Source organism: Schistosoma mansoni, chromosome W (assembly GCF_000237925.1).
Source record: "Schistosoma mansoni strain Puerto Rico chromosome W, complete genome".
Classification (NCBI taxonomy): domain Eukaryota; kingdom Metazoa; phylum Platyhelminthes; class Trematoda; order Strigeidida; family Schistosomatidae; genus Schistosoma; species Schistosoma mansoni.
This window is the reverse complement of record NC_031502.1, coordinates 5840682-5863821: the sequence shown is the minus strand read 5'-3', so window position 1 is coordinate 5863821 and position 23140 is coordinate 5840682. Positions and strand designations below refer to the sequence as shown.

Below are 23140 nucleotides of genomic sequence, written 5' to 3'. Positions count from 1 at the left end.
CATATCAGTTTGCTTACAAATGCAAAAGAAGCACATTAGATGCCGTTGCTGTTCTGCATCACAATATAGTGTTCGGGTTGGAAAAGGGTAAGAAGTATGTTCGATGCGGTTTTCTGAACTTTATTTCTGCTTTTGATTCTATTCCAAGACACCTTACTTAACAAGCTGATCAGCGTCAACACTGACAGCTGGATAACCAATTGGCTATGCTCCTACCTTTCTGGAAGGGAACAGTACACTGTATTTGAAGGAAAATGTTCAACGTCTCTACTGTAGGTGTGCCACAAGGAGTTGTTCTTTCACCTCTGCTCTTCTCTTTTTTTCTGCATGATCTACCATCTTCCACAGAAAACACTTTTGTGAAATATGCGGACGACCTCACTGTATGTATGCCAATTTCTACCTCCTTACATCCCATAGAAATGAACCGGTTTTTGTTTCGTATTGAATGGTGGTCTGTTGGTAATGGTCTCTTACTTAATCCATCTAAGTGTCAAGCTGTTAACTTTAGCTTGAGACATGGACAGAACCTATACCCCATTTTGGGATCCCGTAATGCTTGTGCCATTGGAGACTCCTTGATAAACACAGTGTCGAAGGTCAAATATCTTGGCGTTACTTTTTCCTCTGATCTTTCTTGGTCTTCTCATGTTTTGCTGTTATGGAAAAAAGTTTACCGTTTGACTTACTACATAAAGAGGCTGCATGCTCCTGGGATTACTCGCCATTTACTCTTACAATTTGTAAATTCCTGCGTATTACCTATTATTCTATATTGTTCTCCATTATTCTTTCCCGGGCTTTTGAGATAAGACTTTGCTGTTTTGCGGAGAGTGCTGAAGGCAGTTTGCAAGGTGTGTGGTGAATCTTTTGAAGTCATTATTAATATGCCTGTGGATAGACATCTTAAGTCCTGCAAATTCTTGGCAGGTGTTATTTTATCAGATACTAACCATCCAATTCATTCATATCTTTCTCCTTGTATATCTTCCGGTAGAAAGAGACGTGAATACATTAAAATCCATGCACGCAAACAAATCTATAAAAGTTCTGTAATACCTTACCTAGCAAATTTACTTTGTGACGAATAGGCTGTTAGAGTTGACCTGGTAAATAACCTGTATTCTTAAGCATGTCTCAAATTTGATAATTTGTACAGACTCAGATTTTTTAGACCTTTTTTTCATTTTTTTTTGGTGAAAAAACTTGTTGAAATAATTCGTGCTGAGAAGTCTATATTATACCTGATTATAATATTCAATAAAGCCATTAATAATAATAATCTTCGACTTCTACACTTATAATTTCTAGCAATTTCAATGAATCATTCAGTATATATGAGAACTTTCATCTAAATTTGAACGAATACTTTGACGGTAATTGGGCGCCAATTTCATGTAAAACATTAAAAAGGAGGAAAGTCTCAACGATTGAATTTAAATCTGACATTTCGTTCGGCAATCTAGTCCAAGCTTTTTCACGAGAATATAATCAAAATTATCGAATATAAACAGTTAAGTGCATACTAAATAGGTAATCCTTCACTCAGTAGACCCTATTTAACTAAACTCAAATAATTTTGTTTAAGGTTACGAACAAATCTCTCACCACACTAGTTATTTTGCATATATATGTACACCCTTTTAAGTAAAATCACAAAGATTTATTCATTAAATTGTTTATTTTAATGAGCAATTAATCTTTAAAAATTCCTATATGCATAGAATTTGCCTATAATGTTGTTCGTGGGTAGTATTATTATTGTAAATTATAGATATGTTTATAAATAGAAAGATAAATATTCAGAGCAATGCAATTAAGCTGTGTGTTATGATAAACTAAGATGAGTTCTGTAGTGGATGTACTTCATAGTTCATCAAGTTATTTCCTCTTGATAAAGTCTAACTTGTTCCAGTTATTATTGGCATTTCCCAGATGTAAATAGCTCCATCTTCGCTGACCGTGACAATGCTTTTTTGATCTGGTGATATACGTAATCTTGTTATTGGTGATGTATGTCCCAAACCTACATGGGTTATTTCACCTTCATTGTACTTCCAGACCTGAATTGTAGATTCATGTCAATGATCAATATACTTGTCTTTTAAAATCTGATTTAACAAACAGAGTATATACATCTTAAAAGTAAGGCGTTAAATATTTGGTTTATAGTTGCAAACTGCAACGTCGTAAAGTAACTCGTATGTCTGACAGCTGTTCATCAAATCATGCATAATAGAAGAACCCTTTAAGCCGGTTACCTTCGAAAAATATGAAGATTTAGTCTGTTGTCCTTATTAGTATATAGTTAACACCATAGAGGAAAGAATAATACCAAAATCTTACTCCAAAAATCATTAATTTGGTAGTCTACCTTCAAGTAGAGGCAAACTGTCTTATGTACAACTACTGTGAAGGATTAGTATTCAGTTATGAATAGTTATCTGCTAACTCTTCAATCAATTTCAGTTGAAGTGTATCATGTACGATGATGTGATTGAATTCCATTGATAGAGTCACACGCCTCATCACAATGTCTTCTACATTGGAAATTCTACACTTATATCACTTAATGTGAAAGAACACTTCATGGTCATTCCAATTATACTCTGTCTACTCATGTGTTTACTTATCAGTAGTATCCATGATATCACCATACTGAACAACGAGTAATATTATTATAAACATTCAATAGTTAATTGGGTAACAATTAGAAATCACCAACGTAAATAATTCAAACTTTGTTTGTAAGCATAATAATAATCAACAAGTAAGAAAAACTAAAGCGTAGATAACTTCCATATTCTATTACCCAGTCTTGCATAGTAAGCAAATTACTTTGATTTTCATAAAAGAAAAAAACAGTTTGAATTTATTGGTCAAAGAATTACATTCACATCTAATAAATAATCTGTTGAGAACAAACGCTGACTGGCATCTAAAAAATTTTCAGTCAAACATATTCACGTCAAATGAAGTTCTACTTGTTTACAAAATACAAGCTTAGTAATACTATTGTGTTATCTTCTAGCAAGCTGCCAAGATAAGACATTGAGCCTATCAAGAAGTCCAACTTTTTATTAAATGTTTACTGATAACGAATCTGTATACAACTGTTGGTTTCGTTAGGTCGACCATAGAACCATTAGATATATTCTAAAAGCTTTCAGTTAAAACTTGAGAATGGTGTCCTGGAGTATAAATTTGTCTGAGAGGCTTATTGTTTTTAGTCATTTAATTATTCTTCCTACATCTATGATTTCTACTTCATGTAGATTAATGTTTATGCAAACTGAGAAGTTAGCTGTATACATTATTCTTGACTAACAAATGACTCCTTTGTATATTGACTTTTCTAAAGTATACTATGATTGTAGTAACGTTTTTCTTTTTTTTTTGCAAAAAGATAAATATTTCTTACCTTGACAAGTTTATCATTTCCACCTGTAACAAATGTGTCCCCATCATCTGTAATATCCATGCCATTAACTGAGCCTGTTCGTGAACCATCTAATTGTCTTATTAATGAACCATCGTATACCTCCCAATAACCTATTTTTCTATCTGTACCAGATGTAATAATTTGACATTCTGTTGGATGATAACAAACACATCGGAATAATGTATTTGAAAAGATTATTTGTTTACGACGGAATGTTCTAAAAATTAATGAGTAATAAAAATAAGATAAATAGTGATACATGAAAAAATATAATAACTTGTGCACTAAAAATCATTGGTATGTATTTATTTATTTGAACACATAAATATTGGTACAGTGGGGCACCAAATATATATGCGCCATACAAAAAATTGTCATTTCATTTAATTGTGTGTGTGAGGGCTTTGATATTGCCCGGGTGCCCAGACTGAAGCAGGGGCCACAACCGGAGCCCTTGACCTGAAGGTCTGATCCACAAGGCAGTGGAGCAACGTTGGGAGATGCATTTCCATGGTAGCCGGTGACCAACGATTGATTCATACGCCATTTGTTCCCTCAGGACACTGGAGCCCATGTGCTTTATTGGTTTGGAATCAGGGTTTTCCAACTCCCCTAGTTGTCTTTCTGTGTCCACCAACTCAATTACGGCGCCGGACACTTGCTTTTCGTCCTGTCAATTTCGTTAAACAACACCCGCTCGCTTTTCGTCCTGTCAATTTCGTTAAACAACACCCGCTCCACGAGAAAGTAGTGACTAGGACTTGAATGGCAGGGGCTATATACTCTCTGCCGTAACAGGGCATTTGGGGGCGGTATATATATATATATATATATATATATATATATATATATATATATATATATATATATATATATATATATATATATATATATATGGCATTTCTTGCAAATCAAAGACACTAAAAGAAAAGCCATTTTTCAATCTGACATTATTCATTTAAAACTTAAAATAATAGTAACAAAACTTACTCTAAACACCAAATAATACAAGTAGAATCTGCTGAAGCTGATACGCACGACTTATCATCTCTGCTTATCTGAATACACGAAACGGCATTTGTATGCTCATACATTGCAGCTACTAGTTTAGTAGAGTAATTAGAGTTCTGTATACTATTCGATTTGTCTGTACGTTTTAGTCTACTACGATGTAATTGATTATTCGCAGGTTGAGCTTCTCTAATATCCCATACACGTACTTGGCCTTCACCTCCACCACTAATTATCCGGTCACATGTTGATGTGCTGCATAATGCAGTTACACCTTTCTTGTGAGCATTTTGAATAGTATACATTAACCTTCCGGTTTCGGGGTAAAATGCTCTTATTTTGCTGTCATCCCATCCTTCATTAATAAAAAAATTAGTTGTGAATAAAAGTCATTTAATATTTATTTCGGAACTAATTGTTTAATAAACTTTTACCGGGACGAATACTGGCGAAGTTGCCACTTTCGGAACTATTTTCCGAAATAGTAAGACCCGTATTTTCATCGTATAATTAGCAGATAACTTTATTGTTGCATTTTCATATTCACCTTATTATAGGCTTTTAGTGGGTCTATGAAATGTCTCTATATGTTTTATCATACCTTAGTTGTCGCTAAATAATCATTTACTGACAGCTCATCACTCTACCACTTGCGGTATTATTGTGTTTAAAATATGATTTCCTGTTCGTTGTGCTATGTGGGCCGTCATTCGAAGCACATTATTGTGAGTTGAATCAGAATTGAATTGAGTACAATAAATTACTGATCTCTTTCCTGTATGTGTCTCCTGATTGACTACTGGGATCAAAGGAGCTCGAGGACCAATAAGCGTTCAGGCCTAGATTGTGTTCATTGGTTAGTGTATCAATTGATAAACAGGTCAGTGATCTTACTGGCTTATAGGTGAACTAATCGAAAATCGAATACTGACTTGACAACATGATACATGCTACCTATCAGCGTTCGAAAGACATAACCTAAACTTTCAGTTTAAAATATTTTCCACAACATCGGAAACAGGCAACTGTACATTGGCGTATAATAAAGCTATCTGAATAAATATCTTTCCTCAAATTGTTTACTTTCTATTTTATTGTGGTAATCTATTTTGTAGTTTCCTGAACTTCTACAAAACATCAGTATCAATAGATATTTCCTAATATTACCTACCTTATTCAACTGATAAGAGATGTGGCTTAATTTTGCCATTGCCAAATGAATTTATCCAGGTTGAATGATTAATGTTTGTTATAATTTAAGGAAATTCTTCTAAACTCTTTCAAACAAATCTCAAATGACTCATTTAAATTATGTTCGTTTTGCAATTTTATACATATTAGACTGATTATAAAATCTGTTATTTGATAAAGAACAAACTTTTAATATTCATGGTTCAGTTGACAGCATGAACATCGACGATCTTATCTGTCCTTTAGTCTCATATGTGGTTTTATTTAACGTTCAGTTAACATGGAGATTTACTTAACTTTCTCATAATTTTACTACTAATAAGTGACTAAATGATGAACTATGTTTTATTCAATTTGTTTCATTATTATACTTTTGTAAATCAAGAATAAATATCGTAAGATGAAGTGAATTAATTGTATTTCGTATGCTGTAAATCTTCCATCTAAGTACTGATCTAGATTTCTGAAACCCATTATTGTTTACTGAAAACAGAAAAACTGGATCTTTTTTCCAGGTCTTAACAAGGCTATTTGATCATTTTCCATCAAATCGTTTATGGCTTTTCTATGATTGTTCATTTAAGAACATAAAGAAACTGCTGGTGTGACAGAATTTTGATTCGCTAGGTCCGCGAGCGTGATTGCAAACCGATCCTCTTTATCTCTCTAGACAATTGATTATACACATTTTTACGCTAACATTCTAGGTCTATTCGGTTCAGTTTTCTACAGAAGATATGAAGTGTAATAGCTAAGGTTGGGACTTTCAGTTCTAGTATGGCCAAACAAGTGTTAGAAATGTTTGTACCACGCTCTTATGGATTTTATTGAAATTGCTTTCTCTTGACAGGTTCTTGAATTAGAGGTTTAAATAATTTCACCCATACAGTGTATGATTCCAACCGTATAATGTTTATAAAATTCGTTATCAGTAATTTGACCACAATAAAACTCCTATTGTCCTTTCCATTCAAATTTTTATTTCTAATTTGTGGTCATTATTACTAATCTTCAGTTTTCAGATATCTTCTATTATTATTATTATTATTATTATTAATATTATCAGTACAGAGTCTAATATACATTGTTGAGTGTTTTCGTTATCACTGATCGACTTATGGGGGACATCCACTAAAATTAAGAAGTATCAAACAGATTTTTTTTTCTTAGTACTTAACTCCTCAAAAGTAACCACCCACTCTTCAATTCTAACCTAGCTCCAGACCTTCGGTTTTGCTCACGAGTGTTTAACTGATAGACTGCTGAACCAAATTACAACAGTACATATGTCTAACTTTGATCGACTCTCAGTCTTATCGCCATCATTCAGTCTGTTCAATGGTTTACTGTTTCCAACTTGGTATGATTGTGCTCCACTGGTCATGACTTTCACTAGAATTTCAGATTTATCTCCTGAAATAAGTCACTAGTGATCACATTAGTAATATCATTTTTGTCCCGATTATTTGATCACTCTGCGGCTGTTATTCGGTAATTACTGTTACTTTTACCCTTTTATCTATCACTGTCGTTACAATGTACATATATTTTTTGTAGTCAATTACATCATGCCCCCTCTCTTCATCCATCCATCAGTGTATTAGAGTTGTATAAATTAATTATAATTACTATCCTCTATTAAACTAGATAACGTTGTACATATCATATCCGAAATAGCATTTGTAAAATATTTATACAAACCAGTTGCATATGCATATGCATGCCATTTGTTTGTTTGTTTTACTTTACAAATAAAATATATCAAACAGATCGTCCCAATCGTTCTAATGCTTTATGCATTCGAAACCTTACGCTACCAACTTCTAGTTTCGACTATCAAATTGTCTTAGTCTCGTGTTGTGATATTTCTAATTGTTGTCAGTTACTTTCATTACTCGATATAAGTGCATTCTATGTGCTTACTGAGTCTTCAGTCCACTTTTCACTTAGTTCTTTTCTCCTCCAGGTTCACTTCCTTACTCCTCTTCACACAAGGTACCTTCAGGCCAGACGTAAACCTACCAAGGACTGGACGTTACAACTGCTCAGAAACTCTTGCCGTATTGCGCGCGCCTACATTTCGTTGATATAGTAGCAGTTGAGTACTGGATATCCCTCATCAAACATTAAGTTCACTTGAACAACTACATTTTTATTGGTCTTTAACTTCATTAACCATGACTTCTGTGAACTACCAATTAGTACAAATAGGCATACTATGAAAATGAAATTTCAATGTGTTGGTTGCTGTAATAAAGTTACTGAAGTATATAGGTGTCATGAAAATTACTGTCAGTTTCACTAAGACTATATGCTAACAAACAATTTCCGTTACCTGATATAATAGCTGCTCCATCACGTAATATGTCTATACAATAACATGTCATATTTGGTATATTGATACGTAGCAGTTCATGTTGATTTATTTTATTAAAAACACGAATGTCTTGGTAAGCACATGTTACAAACAATTCAGAGTATTTACTAACAAAATAAATTAAAAAAAACATTTGGTCATTAATTAATACACGTCTAAAATCAATCATTAAAATATTATTACTAGTAAGTGTCTAAGTTTTCCCAATGTTGATACCAAGTTCTGCATTTGATCGATAAATGTGCATTCTGAGCGGATCACTTAGATACAGCCCCCAAATGCCCTGGTACGGCCGAGAGTGGGGAGAGTCCACTCTCCCTCTCGAAATGCTCTCATATGGCCAGCGAATATATAGCCTCTGCCAGGGAAGTCCTACTCACTGCCTTCTCGTGGCGGGGGTGTTGTTTACGAAATTGAGAGGACGAAAAGCGAATGTCTGGCGCTTTAACCGGGTTGGTGGATGTGGAGTGTCCACCTAGGGGAGTTGGAAAACCCTGATTCCAAACCAATGGTGCACATGGGCTCCAGTATCCTGAGGGAACAAATGGCGTACGAATCAATCATTGATCACCGGCTACCATGGGACTGCATCTCCTCACGATGCTCCACTGCCTTGTGGACTAGACCTTCAGGTCAAAGACTCCGGGTGTGGTCCCCTAAGCAGACCACCTGCTTCAGTCTGGACACCTGGGTAGTATCACAGCCCTCACACAAATCGAATGAGATTTGTGAGGCGCATATTTATCTGGTGCTTCCTTGTACCAATATTTATGTGTTTAAATGAAATAAAATAAATAAAAACTTAGATACAAGTTTTTAGTCAAGTTGAATTGTGATTTGCAATGAAATCCAGACGGTGCATTTCGTTCTATTTGTACTTTTCAGCCAGATTTACTGCCATAGCAGTGTAGATGTTCGTATTAAAACTTGAACCCAGTACTTCTTATTTCAAACACCATCCCATTATGTACTGGTATAATGAGTTGAAATAGCTATTAACAAATTCAAAGGGTATTATTTTTGTGTCTGAGTTTTTCCGTTGTATAAAACTAAAGGTAGTGGGTTAGAGTCCCAATGTCAAAATTGACACTGGGATTCAGGTATATCCAGCTGATAAATCTCAAATAGAACGAAACAGTCGTCACGTGCTCCACAGCTACCCATTACCCAGTTTAACTAACTCATTAGAAGATTAGAAGATCATATCTAATGGGTTGGTGTCTGATGAAATCTCTGCACGGATTCAAAAAGCTCGTTTGTCTTTTTCCAATTCACGTCACCTAAGGCGAAGACGAGATATCCGTCTATCAATTAAGGGACGAGTATACTGCGCAGCAGTTCATCCTGTCCTACTTCACGATCACGTAACGTGGCCATTAAGATTAGAAGATACTCGTAAGTTACTAGTATTTGGCTACAAATGCCTTAGAAATATTGCTCGCATCTACTGGGATCATCGGGTAAGTAATGGTGAGGTTATACGCAAGCTGTCACGGAATGATGGTAAATCAGTTTATGAGGTTTTAAATCTTCATTGACTGAGATGGTTAGGCCACATGTTACGTATGCCTGAACACCAATTACCACGACACACAACGCTAACTAGTGTTGGGGACGGTTGGAAGAAAGTTAGCGGCGGCCAAACCAAAACGTGACATCAGTCCTTGAAGTCACTAAATTTTGGTGTGAGTGATGTTGATAGATGCAGAGTACTTAGTTATAGTCCGCGTGACTATTTTAACCAGTGTTTGGAGAATCTGGATGACATGGCTCAGAGTCGATCACAATGACGTTGGTGTATACACTCTTTGTCTTCTCTTAAACCGTGAGATTAGAACTGTTTTATACCTTTCTTTCTACGAACTAATTTTTTTCCTGTATTATATCCTTATACACAATCTTTCTTTCATATATTACTGTTATAAATATAAAGGATGTTTGTTATAACTCTAGGGGTTTCTGTTATAACAGTCCTTTCACTTTTTACACGTATGTGGGACGCTAATTTACCTTAGACGAATATCTACACTAGATTCTCAACCAGTGTCTATTCTACAGGACTTCAACACAACTCAGATCAAGAACACGAGATTAGCCTGACTACAACGTCAATATATTTCCATACCAAAATCCGACACAAGAAACAGTCAATCAATAACAGTCCGTCAATAAGTGTCCATACATAATAAGGATAGGGGAATATATATAACACATAATACCTGTCATCCTATCTAATGTCTGACTCATCAAGACAACCAATCATTGTCATTCTCGCCCACACATCAATTACTACCACTGAAGTAACTGCTCCTACGAATTTAATGTTCATCTTGTTGTGCTAATGAGGTTTGGTAACTTGAACCGATGCATATATGTGTCTGATCCTACATTACAGATGACTGACTGAACTTACTAGGTGGCGATTTGAAACATAACATGGAAATTGTTGAGGCTCATTTACTGAATCCATCTACATTATTCCGTTTAAATTTTATCCTTTTATGTAACAACAAGTAAGAGCTTTTTATTACGATCGCTAATTTCGAATATTTCTATGTAAATTTGTGCCTTTCAATAACAATCAACACAAAATTCTAACTTGACAATATTAGTTATTATTAAAAATATTAATATAATATTTTTACTTACTACGGGAATTTAATGTCGTTGACCGCAGCGTTATGGCATGTTTTAACAAGTTCATGGCTGAAATCCGAATAATTAAACCGATAAAGGTGACATTTATCAGTTGTAACAAAGAATTGGTGCCCTTCTCCACGAAGACTAATAGCTGTGACTTTTCCCAAAAGCTCTTTCGTTTTACTGTAATAAAATATACAGATTTTGTAACCGAACATCTAAAACACCGACATGTTCGTTCGAAATTCACACTGATAATTTTAAGTAAAAATGTTATGACATGACGAATATCACATTACAGAACTTTGTTCTTTTTGAAAATACAACAAAATAAAGACTAAATATTTTCAAAACGTTCAGCTTTTCAAATTTTAAACAAGTGTATACCATCCTAAAGGTTAAAGACAACATAATCAGAAACTTCATTGATGATTCCTAATTTTGGAATCCCCAAAGGGATAGAAGAAAACTTTCGTTATTCTTGATTTTCATTAACTACTAACTTATGTGATATCAAAATGTACGTTAAATTATGAACATCAAAAAGTTTTAGCCAGTTAGTTTGAATTAACCTGAATTATGGTTAACAGTTAAAATAGCAAACATAATTTGTTAGTTTGATTCTGGTAAATGAAATAAACTTTTGAGAAATTAACACTAGTTTATTATTGCCTTGATGATACAAAGTTCTTTTACTGGTAAAACGTGTACATTTATATATGCTACAAAATACTTGTGGTGACTGACTTTTATTATTCTTGAACCTTTTACTTATCTTTAAATAAATACAAATGCTTTTCAACATCTCTCTATCGCATATTCACTTTGGCTTCTGACCTTTAATATGAACTGGTTACTTTACTGCTATTTGAAATTATTGTTTTATACCTAAAACGCATTCTCTTACCACAACAGTTAGTTAGTTTCATGTGCATGTATTTAGAGTATGTTCGTTTGTCCTTCTTGTTTTAAATTGGAATTCAAACTTTTCAGTCTTATTTCAGGTATGTATTGAATTATTTATGCCTGGTAAAGTAACGTTTTAAAGTCAAGATAGTCATATTACGAGACTCAATACGAAAATGTGAAATGAAACCTTGTTAAGGTAAAAATTAACAGTGTAGCACCTTTACTGTAACTGTTTGTATCACAGGAAATGTCTGGCAAATGACTAATATGCAGCTCTTTTACCCACATACTTCCGGAGTTAAAAATAAATGAAATTTTAGTCAATAAGTAATCAGTTTATGGGAAACCATAACACGAAATGTCGTTATATCAATGTAATAAAATAAAGTATACGATTACCAAATAATAATTCAATCAGTCACTGAGATGAAATCTCCTAATTTTCAATTAAACGGCCCTCGTAAGACCATTTTGCCCTTATATCTGGATTATTCACGCGAGATTTGTTACATTTTAAAGTAGAATAAGTGAACAGTGACTGGCTTCAAGAGGTATTTACCGGAGTTTTAGTGAGAAGCACTGACCAGTGGAGTTCAACCAGGTCTGTTGTGAAATAGTAACTCACTGAAGACAATGGAGAACGGTTGCTCCTCTTCGTGAATTGGTTGAAGTTAGACATTAACACCATCGGATGCCGGCTCAGTGGTCTAGTGGTTAAGCGCTCGCGCGCGAGACTGATAGGTCCTGGGTTCGAGTCTCGTAAGGCGGGATCGTGGATGCGCTCTGATGAGGAGTCTCACAATAGGACGAAACGGTCGTCCAGTGCTTCCAGGTTTTCCATGGTGGTCTAGCTTCAATTGACTCATGATTTCAACTATGAACAGTAACTATCGGGAATTATTTGTGGACTACTATTACATTTATTGTTATTGTATAATTATTACATAACTATATTATACATATGTTTATATTCCTTTTGTTACAAGCTTCCATTTGACTTATTGACTACTATTACGCGATTTACTATCATTAAGTTATTCCCCACTTACTAGTTACATTTTCTCACAATCACAGTCACTTTTGGCTCGTTCTTGTATAGTTGTTATTTTCTGTGTTACAGCATGATATGGTTTGGTCTGTTTTTACATAAACTAAGCACATCTGAAATATATGATTCATGCAGTGGAAGCTGATATTGGTGTTCTTTGAGTTGAACAGGAAGGTCTAGATAAGAAGGACGAAAAAAGATTCTAGGCTTCTCGTACCGGTCAGCGCATCATTCTTTTGGCATAGTGCTAAGATTGTATAAGTCGTGTTCTGATTGGAAATCATACCGTGTGATAATTAATCGGGCAAAGGTCACAACAAGTTTATATGTACAATCGTAGAATACGTTGGCTAGATGCAACTGATACAGACCCAACTACATGTAAACAGAAAGCTCGAAGTTGTGTATGACAAATCCGAGTTTTCATTGACAGTTGGCAAGAAGTTGCACAATATACATCATAAACTAATAATTCTTAACAGTTTTTGACCTTACCAGAATACAAACCCTGAATAAAGGTTAATATAGAATAGGCGGATACAGAAGCCAATCGGATATAAAACTGATCCTACTGAAATAAAACTCCAAAATGATACAGAATTTTGAATGCAACTCCATTAAGACAATGTGTGATACAATAACTCAGGAGTCCATCAGGTTGTTGAGGTCAAACACTATGCAGAATACTAATGATCTTGAGTAGAACACCAAATGGGGTTCTAGGAACTATGATAAAACAGTTTACATAAGTTGACCTGACAATCGATCGTATTAGCAAACTAGTTTTTAACAGATCACGGATAGAACGCAAGCTTCAAATAGCTATTTGCAATCCTAGAACCTGAAGGAATAAAAGTATCGGTCCAATAGTTTTTTTCTTATTTCACGAATTTAACCGATCAAGTTATCCTTAGTTGATTAGGTCAAGGTTGTTAATTTTACTTTAAGGGGGCTTCATTGTTTTTTCTAAATTTTAAACAGAGGGAAACAACCTAACGGCTCAGAACATGTTTTCTGAGTGTGAATAATTTAGAAATTTATCATTCAGCGTGCGACAGTCTCTACTTTTTGATTTTTTACTCGACAAAATCATCCGCGTTTCTTCTGGCAATGCAGAAAATAATAAGTTAGAATTGCTAAATGCAGAAGATTTGGAGCCAAAAATGTACAATAAAGTTTGTTTATAAAGACAGACATTCCACTTATGAAGGTGAACTCAGTAGACTGACTTACTTTGTTTTAGCCAGTGCTGGAAAGCAACGTTTTCCCTCTTTTCTAACGGTGTAACAAAGTTCTTGCACAACTCCATCCCCTGATCCAACAAGTAACATTGACTCCCCTAATATTGTAAGTGTTGTTACACCCATACTGAATCCATTTTTTTCAGGTGCAATAACTTGTAGCAAGTGATGCTTCATACTAATAGTCAAAACATCGCCAGTCGTAGTTCCTGCAAAAAATATTTCGTCATTATGGGAAACCTATAAAGAGATCACTATTAAAACGCTACACATACAGACAGGCAGTTAATAGTCCGCTTAATTTGACCCAAGTTGCAGTCTGCTGGCCTGATTTTACGATTTTCCAAATCTAAGCTCCATACTCGCACTGTGTTTCTTAAAAACGTTTACAAATGTCAGAGTGACATACTCTCCAGCTGTAATAAAAGTGTTTTCAGAAATATTAGCGCAAGCTAGCGCCAATGTTACTCCAGCACTCTGTGGCTGTGCCGGACTTCCGCAAACGGCTTCTCGTTTTGACACAGACCAAACAACAACGCTGTAAGTGTGAGAAATGCTAGAAGAATTACCTTCCATCATCTTGTCCCCCAAGACTTGCAAGATAACTTGAATTCGGTGAAAAGCTAAGGGCTTGAATTTTCACTTTGTGAAGCACAAATTCGGCATATTTTTCCCTTTTTTCGAAACTCCACACAATAATTGTCGCCTTAAAATATGTCTAGTTGAAAATAAAAACAGTTACTTTGTATCCCATATATGTAACCTGACCAGATGCTATGAATGATCCTGACTTGTCAATGTCGATGCACACGACGACGTTTGTATGTCCTTGTAAAAAGAACTGCTCTCCTGTACTTATATTTTCAATGATAACGTTGCTCCCTAGAGAAAATACAACATGTTGTCCATCAGGGTGTACCAGGAAACCGTTCTGAATTTTTCCTTAATAACTGATATTTACAACATAAAGACAATCAAACCATTAAAACCTATTACTCCTGTTAATTTGAGCTTGTCAAATCCAACTTCCTCCTCCATTGTACATGTATTGTGCAACTTAACAAGTTGGATACAATAGTCGTTTGTTCAAATCTCCCTATGAAATGAGTGAAAATTCAGGTTACTGCCAACTAACTGAAACTGTATGATAAGAGATATTGGCTCAACTAACCGATTGATCGATAATTTTGACTCAATCGTCGTTTCTATCTTTCCGAATGCTAATGTTACTGTCAACTGTTTTGAAAAGTTACAAAGTTTACTATGACAACTGTATGCACTCTGATGAATTAAAACGAACAATTAATGTTGAATCAAAAGTGATTGTTCAACTGAAAACTCTGATATATATACTGTTATTTATTTAACTTCACTGAATTCTTTATAAATGCTTCTCATAGTACTGACGCGGTTTCGCATTTCTGGTAACTTCGGCAACTAATGTTAATAGTTTACTAATCTGCAAAAAAATGTGAAGTTTTGTATTAGCGGTAACTGTCAACCAGAACCTCTGATAGCATTTTCCGAGTGTGACAGCTATTCAGTTCTTTAATTGCATATCTACGTACCTAATTATTGAACTGTTAATTGGCATAATGATGTCCCCGATATTCAGGGTTTAATTACACTACTGTCCACAACAACTTTGCAATAAAGGATCTCAAACCCAGCCAAATCTGGAGTCAGGAATTAGTAAGTTCGAAAATATGTTTGGAAGATAGTCGGTGGTTCGAAAATTACATCAGCTTAGCCGACCGGATTTGTGTGGGATACGTAGCACAAAGTACCCAATAATGGTTCGATGAGGATGCTTAACCGAGTGATTTCAGCTAGTATGTGTCAGGTGAAACTAACGAGGTCGGCATCATTGTTGAGAGTTTACATAACTATTGGTTTTTGGGATTTATTTACCGCTACAGTCAAAAAGGCAAGAAGCTATGGCGTTTGAAAACCTATATAACTGTAGTTCGCAAATTCATTCACTCCTTTGGAGCCTGTTCGTCTATCAATATAATGTATTAGATTTGATTTATTGAAAAGATTTCTGTTCGACACATGAACAACATGATAGCAAATACAATGGTCTGAACCTTTCAAAACGTTGAATCAGCGATGGCTACTATCAACACACTAATGATTCATCAACATTATATGAACCAATTCATGATGATTCTTCAACTTTATCAATTTTTGCCTTAAAAACTGAATATTTTCAATACAACCAAAATAACTACCAAGACGGTCTTGTCCAATCGACTGAATAAATTAGTTGTTCGTTAAAAGAAGGACGTTACTCCCTAAAGTCACCTGGGAATAGAGTTATTATTAATATTGTTATTTTTTGTTGTTCATAAGCATCTTGTGGGTACATAAGTGTTGTGAAGAAACCATTTCCGGTTTCCTCAGAAATACAATAAGTTTGGCATAACATCTACCATATTTTTAAAAAAGAAGAAAAGAAGAAAAGGAAAGAAAGGAAAAAGAAAAAAATATTATAATAAAAAATCAGGTTTCGTGTAACTGAGATAAATATTGAGTTGATTTTGAAGATGTCATAATTAAGTGCAAAGGATAAACAAATATAAATTTCCACATAAATCACTTAAATCAAGAAATAACTAAGTAAGTGATAATGATCATATGCTCACTAGTGACTGGCTCCTTGAGGTAATTCCTGGAGTTCTAGTGAGAAGTCGTGGCCAGTGGAGCTAATCCATGTCAGGTAGAGACAGGTATCTACCTCAGTACATTGGAAGTTGGTTGCGCAATTTCGTGGATTGGTTGGGGTTAGACATCAACACCATTGGATGCCAGCTCAGTGGTCTATCGGTTAATGGCTCTGGCTCGAGACTGGTAGGTCCTGGGTTCGAATCTCGCGAGAGCGGGTTCGTGGATGCGCACTGCTGAGAAGTCCCATGATAGACGAAACGGCCATCCAGTGCTTGCAGGTTTTCCGCGGTGGTCTAGCTTCAATTGACTCATGATCTTAACTATAAAATTCCTCAGAAGTGCTGAACATCATAATTCTCATCGCGATGATAGGACGAGTCAGCGTACATTACTATTTGACTTTCACTTAAGATCTTATAGATTAGATATTCGCATCATGACATCTACAACTTTGAGATTGGGCCTATTATTATGGTAGCAAAGATAGTTGTACTAATATCGAATTAGACCACAGTCCTACACACTCCACTTTCACCCACCAAGACTTGAAGATGACGTACAAACTATGATGTCGACCTATCACATGACTTTTCTCTTTGAAAAAGCCTTCGGATTCTTTGGCAATTTGACAATGATAGGCGGTTTGTCACTCCAAGTATTAAAGTGTTGTGTGGTTGTGGTGTGATTGGGATCAAGATCAAGTAGCCGACTTCAATGGCGACTGAAGGAGGAGGATAGACCACAAATCTCGGTAGCGAATTCCCTCAGATGTAATATAGTGTCTCGTGGTACAGTGCTCTACATGAGCAAGCCACAAATCGGGAGTGAGTACGACCAAATTCGTAGTCATAAGAGTGTCTATCTCTATCGGTGATAAATCACATTTATCCTTCGGGCTTCCGATTAAGAATGAGCATGAGATGTGGTTTATGACTAATATATATTGATATAACATGAACATGATAAATTAATGACTCCAACACAAATCTTTGTTTTGACATTACTGAGATGTTTGCGACCAACCTTTAATCAGCCAACTTAAGTTGTTACAAGTCCTCAACAGTAGTGCTGACATCGTTAGTTTCACCTGACACATACTAGCTGAAATCACTCGGTTAAGCATCCTCATCGAACCATTATTGGGTACTTTGTGCTACGTATCCCACACAAATCCGGTCGGCTAAGCTGATGTAATTTTCGAACCACCGACTATCTTCCAAACATATTTTCGAACTTACTAATTCCTGACTCCAGATTTGGCTGGGTTTGAGATCCTTTATTGCAAAGTTGTTGTGGACAGTAGTGTTATTAAACCCTGAGCATCCATGCTATATTTCGATTCTGAGTTTCTGATTTTGGTAAGCCTGGATAAAGGCAATGATAGGAGAGTAAAGATGTTTCAGATACTCAGCGTTCAATGTCATCGCTGTCCGGAACCTCTTCATGTGCAATATTCCAAAGAAATTAAACCGGTGATCGAGAACGGAGGTATAGGTAAACACACGTTAATAATGGTAGATATGTAGAATTGATATCGAATCTGATTAGCTGTTATACGAGATGAGAATCGTTCTGTACCCAAACGTGATCCGAGTCAGGTGCTTGATAGACCATTTTCAGTAAGTAGTGTATATTATCAATGGTCATGGAGCAGCACTTAAATGTCTTATTTATTTAGCACATATTACGAAAAAAATAATTAATGACGAAGGAGTGGAGAGTGTGAACTTAACACCTCAATAGATCGTTTTATAATCAGTACCTTGTTTGACTGCACCATTACCACCGACCCTTCCCAAGTGCATTTTTGGACTTCGTAAATGAAACTGTTTAACTACTTACGCAGGAAAGAGTTCAGGGACTACATTACCAGGTAAATTTTATTTTCATTAGGTAAATTTTTTTATTATAGTACCGTAAGTTTTATTGCAGATCATCGCAGTCACTTTTGCTCTTATCGTTTTATAACAAACCCCTCTCTTTAGCACTTCTGGGGTCCTATAGCAAACTGGGGTCTGCCGTTAGCGGCTCTTGGAGATTTGAAAAATAACCCAGAAAAAATCAGTGGTAAAATGACTACAGGTATAAAAACTATATTCGTATATTTTTGGAGCACTTATGTTTTACTCTCTTGCTTTCATGAGGTTCGCATACCTTGTCCAACCTCGAAATATGCTTCTATTTGCTTGCCATTTCGCTAATGAAACTGCCCAGTCTTGTCAGTTGGTTCGTTATTGCAACTACTGGTAAGTGTGATGCCATAGTGACTGATCTTTGTAGGTATGTGAAAAGCGAAAATGATCGCAATGAAATCAGGAAAAAGTACCGTTCGTAGATCCCCCGCCTAGCTCTTCCATTCTCAGGAATATTATGGTAACCATCCGCTGTATGTCAAACGTAGGCTGTTTACTCGATTCGACATTTTGTTTTTATTTTATCTGAACTAGTAGTTTACATACTATGATAACTAGTGTATGTGCAGTCTCATTGAGTTAATACACACGTCCTGTAATTGCTAATTTTTTTTGTAAAATGCATACCTACGTTGCTGATGGTCCTCTATGTTACACAGTTCAAAATTACGTTAGACGATTACGGATATTAAACCTTTTTTCCAATAGTGGTGAAATTGCTTCCTGTTAAATGGAATATATATCTTCGTCTTTTATAACAGTTTCAATCTTGTTCAGTACAAAAAAGGCACTGAAAGCCAAGTCAGTAACCTAACTGACAGTTTATTGACCAGAATTTGTTTTAAATTTTTATTTAAGCCCTAGCTAATTTCAACTAAATTTTAGAGATTTTTACTGAATAGTTTTAATGCCGAATAGGAATAATCCTCGACTTTTCCCTTATAGGGTTGAACTAAGACGTTTGGTGGAATGCGTGAAAAAGACACCTTTCTTCATGTAGGTGGAAAGCACACTATCAATCGTGCAAGAACTTTGTATAAACAGTTAGAAAGTTCATTCTTCGTTCACTCTATTAAAATGATTTCATCTAGCCATGCTACCGTTTTAGGTATATGTTAACATCGTACCCATTATCTGCTGAAACATTACAGTTCTATGCTTGATATTAAATGCAAGCGGCTATACTGATAGAACTCTGGATTTCCATAAATAGAAGCTTTATAAAATTATCGGATACTTCCGTTAAGAGATAAGCATCGTAAATGTCTATTTTTGTGAATCATGTACAGTCATTTAGTTAGGCAATCGGATTCTCAGGAGCTGGCAAAAAACACATATGTATTTAGTGCACCTGTCAACCCGCCTGTAGCTTTTTTAGGGTTACTGCCGGTCTTAAGCCCGGATAAAGGAGAAGAGTTTGGTATGGGTTCAGCAATTTCATACCGTAGTAAACAACCTTGCTAAAGAAAACTCTATCAGGAGAAAAACATTTATACTCTGCTCTGGGAGTTGAAAAATCTTCATTTAGAAGAATCGTAACGCCTCATAGGTAAAGCCGAGATTCTTCGGAAATCACGAGGTCGATGCCCCATCTGGCAACCAGAGCAACAATTAACATAGGGACATGAAATGTCTAAACAATGAGGAAGACTGGAAGAAGCATTCAAGTAATGAAGAAATGAAATACAACTTAATGGCTTTCTGATTAAGTGAAAGTCATTGGTCCAAGCTGGATTGATGAGATTAGCCCCGGAAGAGGTGCTGTCGCACTCTGATCATGAAGAAAAAAATGCTTCTCACATGCAAGCAATTGCACTGATGCTGTCCAAAAAACACAACGTGTACTTATAGAATAGGAATCTAATGGATCCAGTTTCTTCAAAACAGAGGAGATCACAATAAGTCTTATACAGTGCTATGTACCCTACCGGTGTCAGACAAGGCTCCTTACTCTCACCCTTTCTCTTGCGGTAGTCGACTGGACCATGAAGATGTCCACATCTCATGAAAAACACGGAATACGATCCACAGCTTGGATGCAGCCAGACGATTTGGGCTTCGCAGATGGCCTTGCTCTTCTATCCCATACATAGCAACAAATGTAGGTGAAGACAGCAGCCTCTGTATCAGTAGGCATCAATCTTTACAATGTAAAAAGCAAGATCCTGAAATACAACACACGGAGTAACGAGTCAATCACAATTGATGGAGAAGCTTTAGAAAAAGCGGAAACTTTCACGTGCCTGAGCAGCATCATCGATAAACAGGGAGGATCTAACGCAGATGTAAAGACAAGGACTGGCAAAACAATAACAGCATTCCTACGATTGAAAAACATCTGAAACTCAAAACAACTGTCAGCCAACATCAAAGGCAGAATCTTCAATACGAACGTCAAGACAATTCTACTGTACGGTACTGAAACTTGGAGAACTGCTAAAACCATTAACAAAAAAGATGAGTATTTATGAGCAATTGTCTACACAAGATGCTCAATGTCCGTTTGCCGGACACCATTAGCAACAACCTACTGTGGGAGATAACAAACCAGCAATCAGTTGAAGAGGAAATCAGAAAACGACGCTGGGAAATGGATATGATATACATTGCACAAATCATCAAACTGCATCGCGAGGCAAGCGCCAACCTGGAATCCTGATGGGATAGGAAAAAGAGGAAAACTAAAAAATACACTGCGTCAGGAATCAAGCAACTGGCCGCCTTACCTTTCGTTTTCGTAGCATCTTTCAAGTACACTCGATACTCATTTGTGTTTTTCATTGTAGTCACTCAAAAAAGTAAAGCTAGCTATTTTACGTTTAGTTTTAGTGGCAGGTTCACCTGATTCGCAACGCATCGATATTTTTAAGATTACGAATTTAACCACTATTGAAATGCATGCATCCTGACAAACAACTTAAACAATTTGCTTACATATATTTCTTGACTTTGAGCAACTTTTATCAGTAATCATATTTCCTTCCCTTTTAAGCTAAAGACTTTTTTAGATGCTCAGTTTCACATAGAATTGCTTTGTATTTTTGAGTTACATCTCCACAAAACTGGTATTAATTTGTCTATCTCTATAAAGCTGAATGATTTAGCAATATGATAAGCTCATAACTGATTGATCACTGAGTAGTGACCAATGTCATGTGTGTTGGGTCCTTCTTAGTGCAGATCGAATTCCATCGACTAAGTTGCAATGTGGTCACTAGTCTAGGTGGCTCGATATTGCGCGCATTATGTTGAGATGAGATAGTGGTTGAAGGTATTCGACAGGAAACCTTAAACCTAGGTTTTGTGCTATTTGGCACTTGTTAGCAAGTTGTACTTGTAATCTTCAGGGGACTGATGCTCACTGACGGATTCGACCCCGTGTCACCCAACTTCTCAATCAGAGATGTTACTGCTAGGCTATCTGCCGCCCGGACTCAATTATATGTAAAAGTAAATCATGGTTAGTATTTGAAAAATATTTAAACGAGCATCAAAAAGCAAATTTAGTGGAAACACAGAGAAATCAATGTATGTTCATCTATTTTTTCTGCTCTTAGTTTTTAAAAGTAAACTGTGATACGTTCGTTCTAAGCTAATTAATTCCAGGTCGACTTCAAATCTGATAAGCGGGGCTGCTTCCAACCTTTTATACTGAGTCTGTCAACTATAGTGAATATTCCAAGTCTATACAGAGGCCTCAAAAGAATACCTGTCATGCAATAAAATGAAATGCTTGTACGCGAAATATTGACACAAAACGAACATGACAAAATTTCATAGACGATTGAAAAAGATTAGTTTGTAGGTCACTCATTCTCTAATCCACTGAAACGAAAAGTTCTGTTTCCGACCCCAACGTGTGGGGTCGTGGATGTACACTGCTTGTGAGTCCCATGCTTGGACGAAACAGCCATCCAGTACTCCCAGGATTTTAATGGCGATCTAATGTTGATTGGTTCGTGATTTTAGTAAAACCTGATTGTTAAGCCTAAATTTTGAGCATTATTTCAAACTACCGGTACAAATAATGATAAAAAATTTGTTTCTGATTCTGCACCTTGATTGGTACAAACCAAGTAATACTTAAAACCTCCAATGGACATGCTTTCTCTGATAAACCTGAGCGCTTTTTTTACTGAAAAATCTTCCGATGATTCGGAGAGCTAAAAGATGTCTTTACTCATGTATTAGGAACCAATTTTTACATGTTTGATTCCCCAAATCCAGTGCTTTTTTGTAACAGTCTGTTAATTATTTAGTCTTAGCTTTTCACTACTCTCTCATTATAATTCATTTTCCGGAGTAATCGTTTCATCAGCTCTTGTTATTTCTCCAACAATCGTTAACTAAAAAAATTTGCCAATATACTAAACACTACCCTGTGTGGTATACAATCAAACTGAAGTTAACATGAAAGGAAATACCCGTAGTGTCTATGGATGATGTTGGTTGCGTCCTTTAAACTAGATATTTCGGTTATGGAGCTTTTATTGTCGTTCTAGACAACATCAGCGTATATATCAACATGAAGTGAATTCGCTATAATGGAATAAATGTTCGATTGGTTTTGACCATTTTCCCCATAAACATCTCACAATAGTTAACATTCGATTTTCATCGACCGTTTACACAAATTAAACGGAAGTGGTCGTCAAGCAAACGTCAAAATCTCTCATGGAGTGTATTCGAATAAGAACG

At 35.8% G+C, this 23140-nt stretch overlaps 3 protein-coding genes across 3 annotated transcripts; 1 reads left to right on the top strand and 2 right to left on the bottom strand.

The window, feature by feature from the left end:
• Positions 1-1665: 1665 nt before the first annotated feature.
• On the bottom strand, positions 1666-3703 carry Smp_022410 (putative f-box and wd40 domain protein; the record flags this gene model as incomplete). Its single annotated transcript, XM_018800021.1, has 2 exons — positions 1666-2063; positions 3422-3703. 2 exons carry the CDS (start codon positions 3701-3703, stop codon positions 1902-1904), a joined length of 444 nt encoding a protein of 147 aa, XP_018653876.1. The 3' UTR covers positions 1666-1901.
• Positions 3704-4428: 725 nt separating this feature from the next.
• Smp_134200 (putative wd-repeat protein) lies at positions 4429-14995 on the bottom strand (the record flags this gene model as incomplete). Its single annotated transcript, XM_018800020.1, has 8 exons — positions 14602-14995; positions 14429-14565; positions 14269-14397; positions 14135-14234; positions 13852-14099; positions 10671-10844; positions 7980-8128; positions 4429-4808 (listed from the first exon to the last, which is right to left on the bottom strand). Exons 1-8 carry the CDS (start codon positions 14611-14613, stop codon positions 4429-4431), a joined length of 1329 nt encoding a protein of 442 aa, XP_018653875.1. The 5' UTR covers positions 14614-14995.
• Positions 14996-18319: 3324 nt separating this feature from the next.
• Smp_022430 (hypothetical protein) lies at positions 18320-19080 on the top strand. Its single transcript, XM_018800018.1, has 5 exons — positions 18320-18402; positions 18442-18445; positions 18515-18611; positions 18643-18775; positions 18810-19080. Exons 1-5 carry the CDS (start codon positions 18350-18352, stop codon positions 18862-18864), a joined length of 342 nt encoding a protein of 113 aa, XP_018653874.1. The 5' UTR covers positions 18320-18349; the 3' UTR covers positions 18865-19080.
• The last annotated feature ends 4060 nt before the right edge of the window (positions 19081-23140 follow it).

Excerpts from the sequence above, each read along its gene's own strand:
- Smp_022430 (XM_018800018.1), top strand. The coding sequence starts at position 18,350 with ATGAAACTGTTTAACTACTTACGCAGGAAAGAGTTCAGGGACTACATT. Across the intron at positions 18,612-18,642 it reads CAGTGGTAAAATGACTACAG|CACTTATGTTTTACTCTCTT; the intron begins GTATAAAAACTA and ends ATATTTTTGGAG. Across the intron at positions 18,776-18,809 it reads GTTCGTTATTGCAACTACTG|GTATGTGAAAAGCGAAAATG; the intron begins GTAAGTGTGATG and ends TGATCTTTGTAG.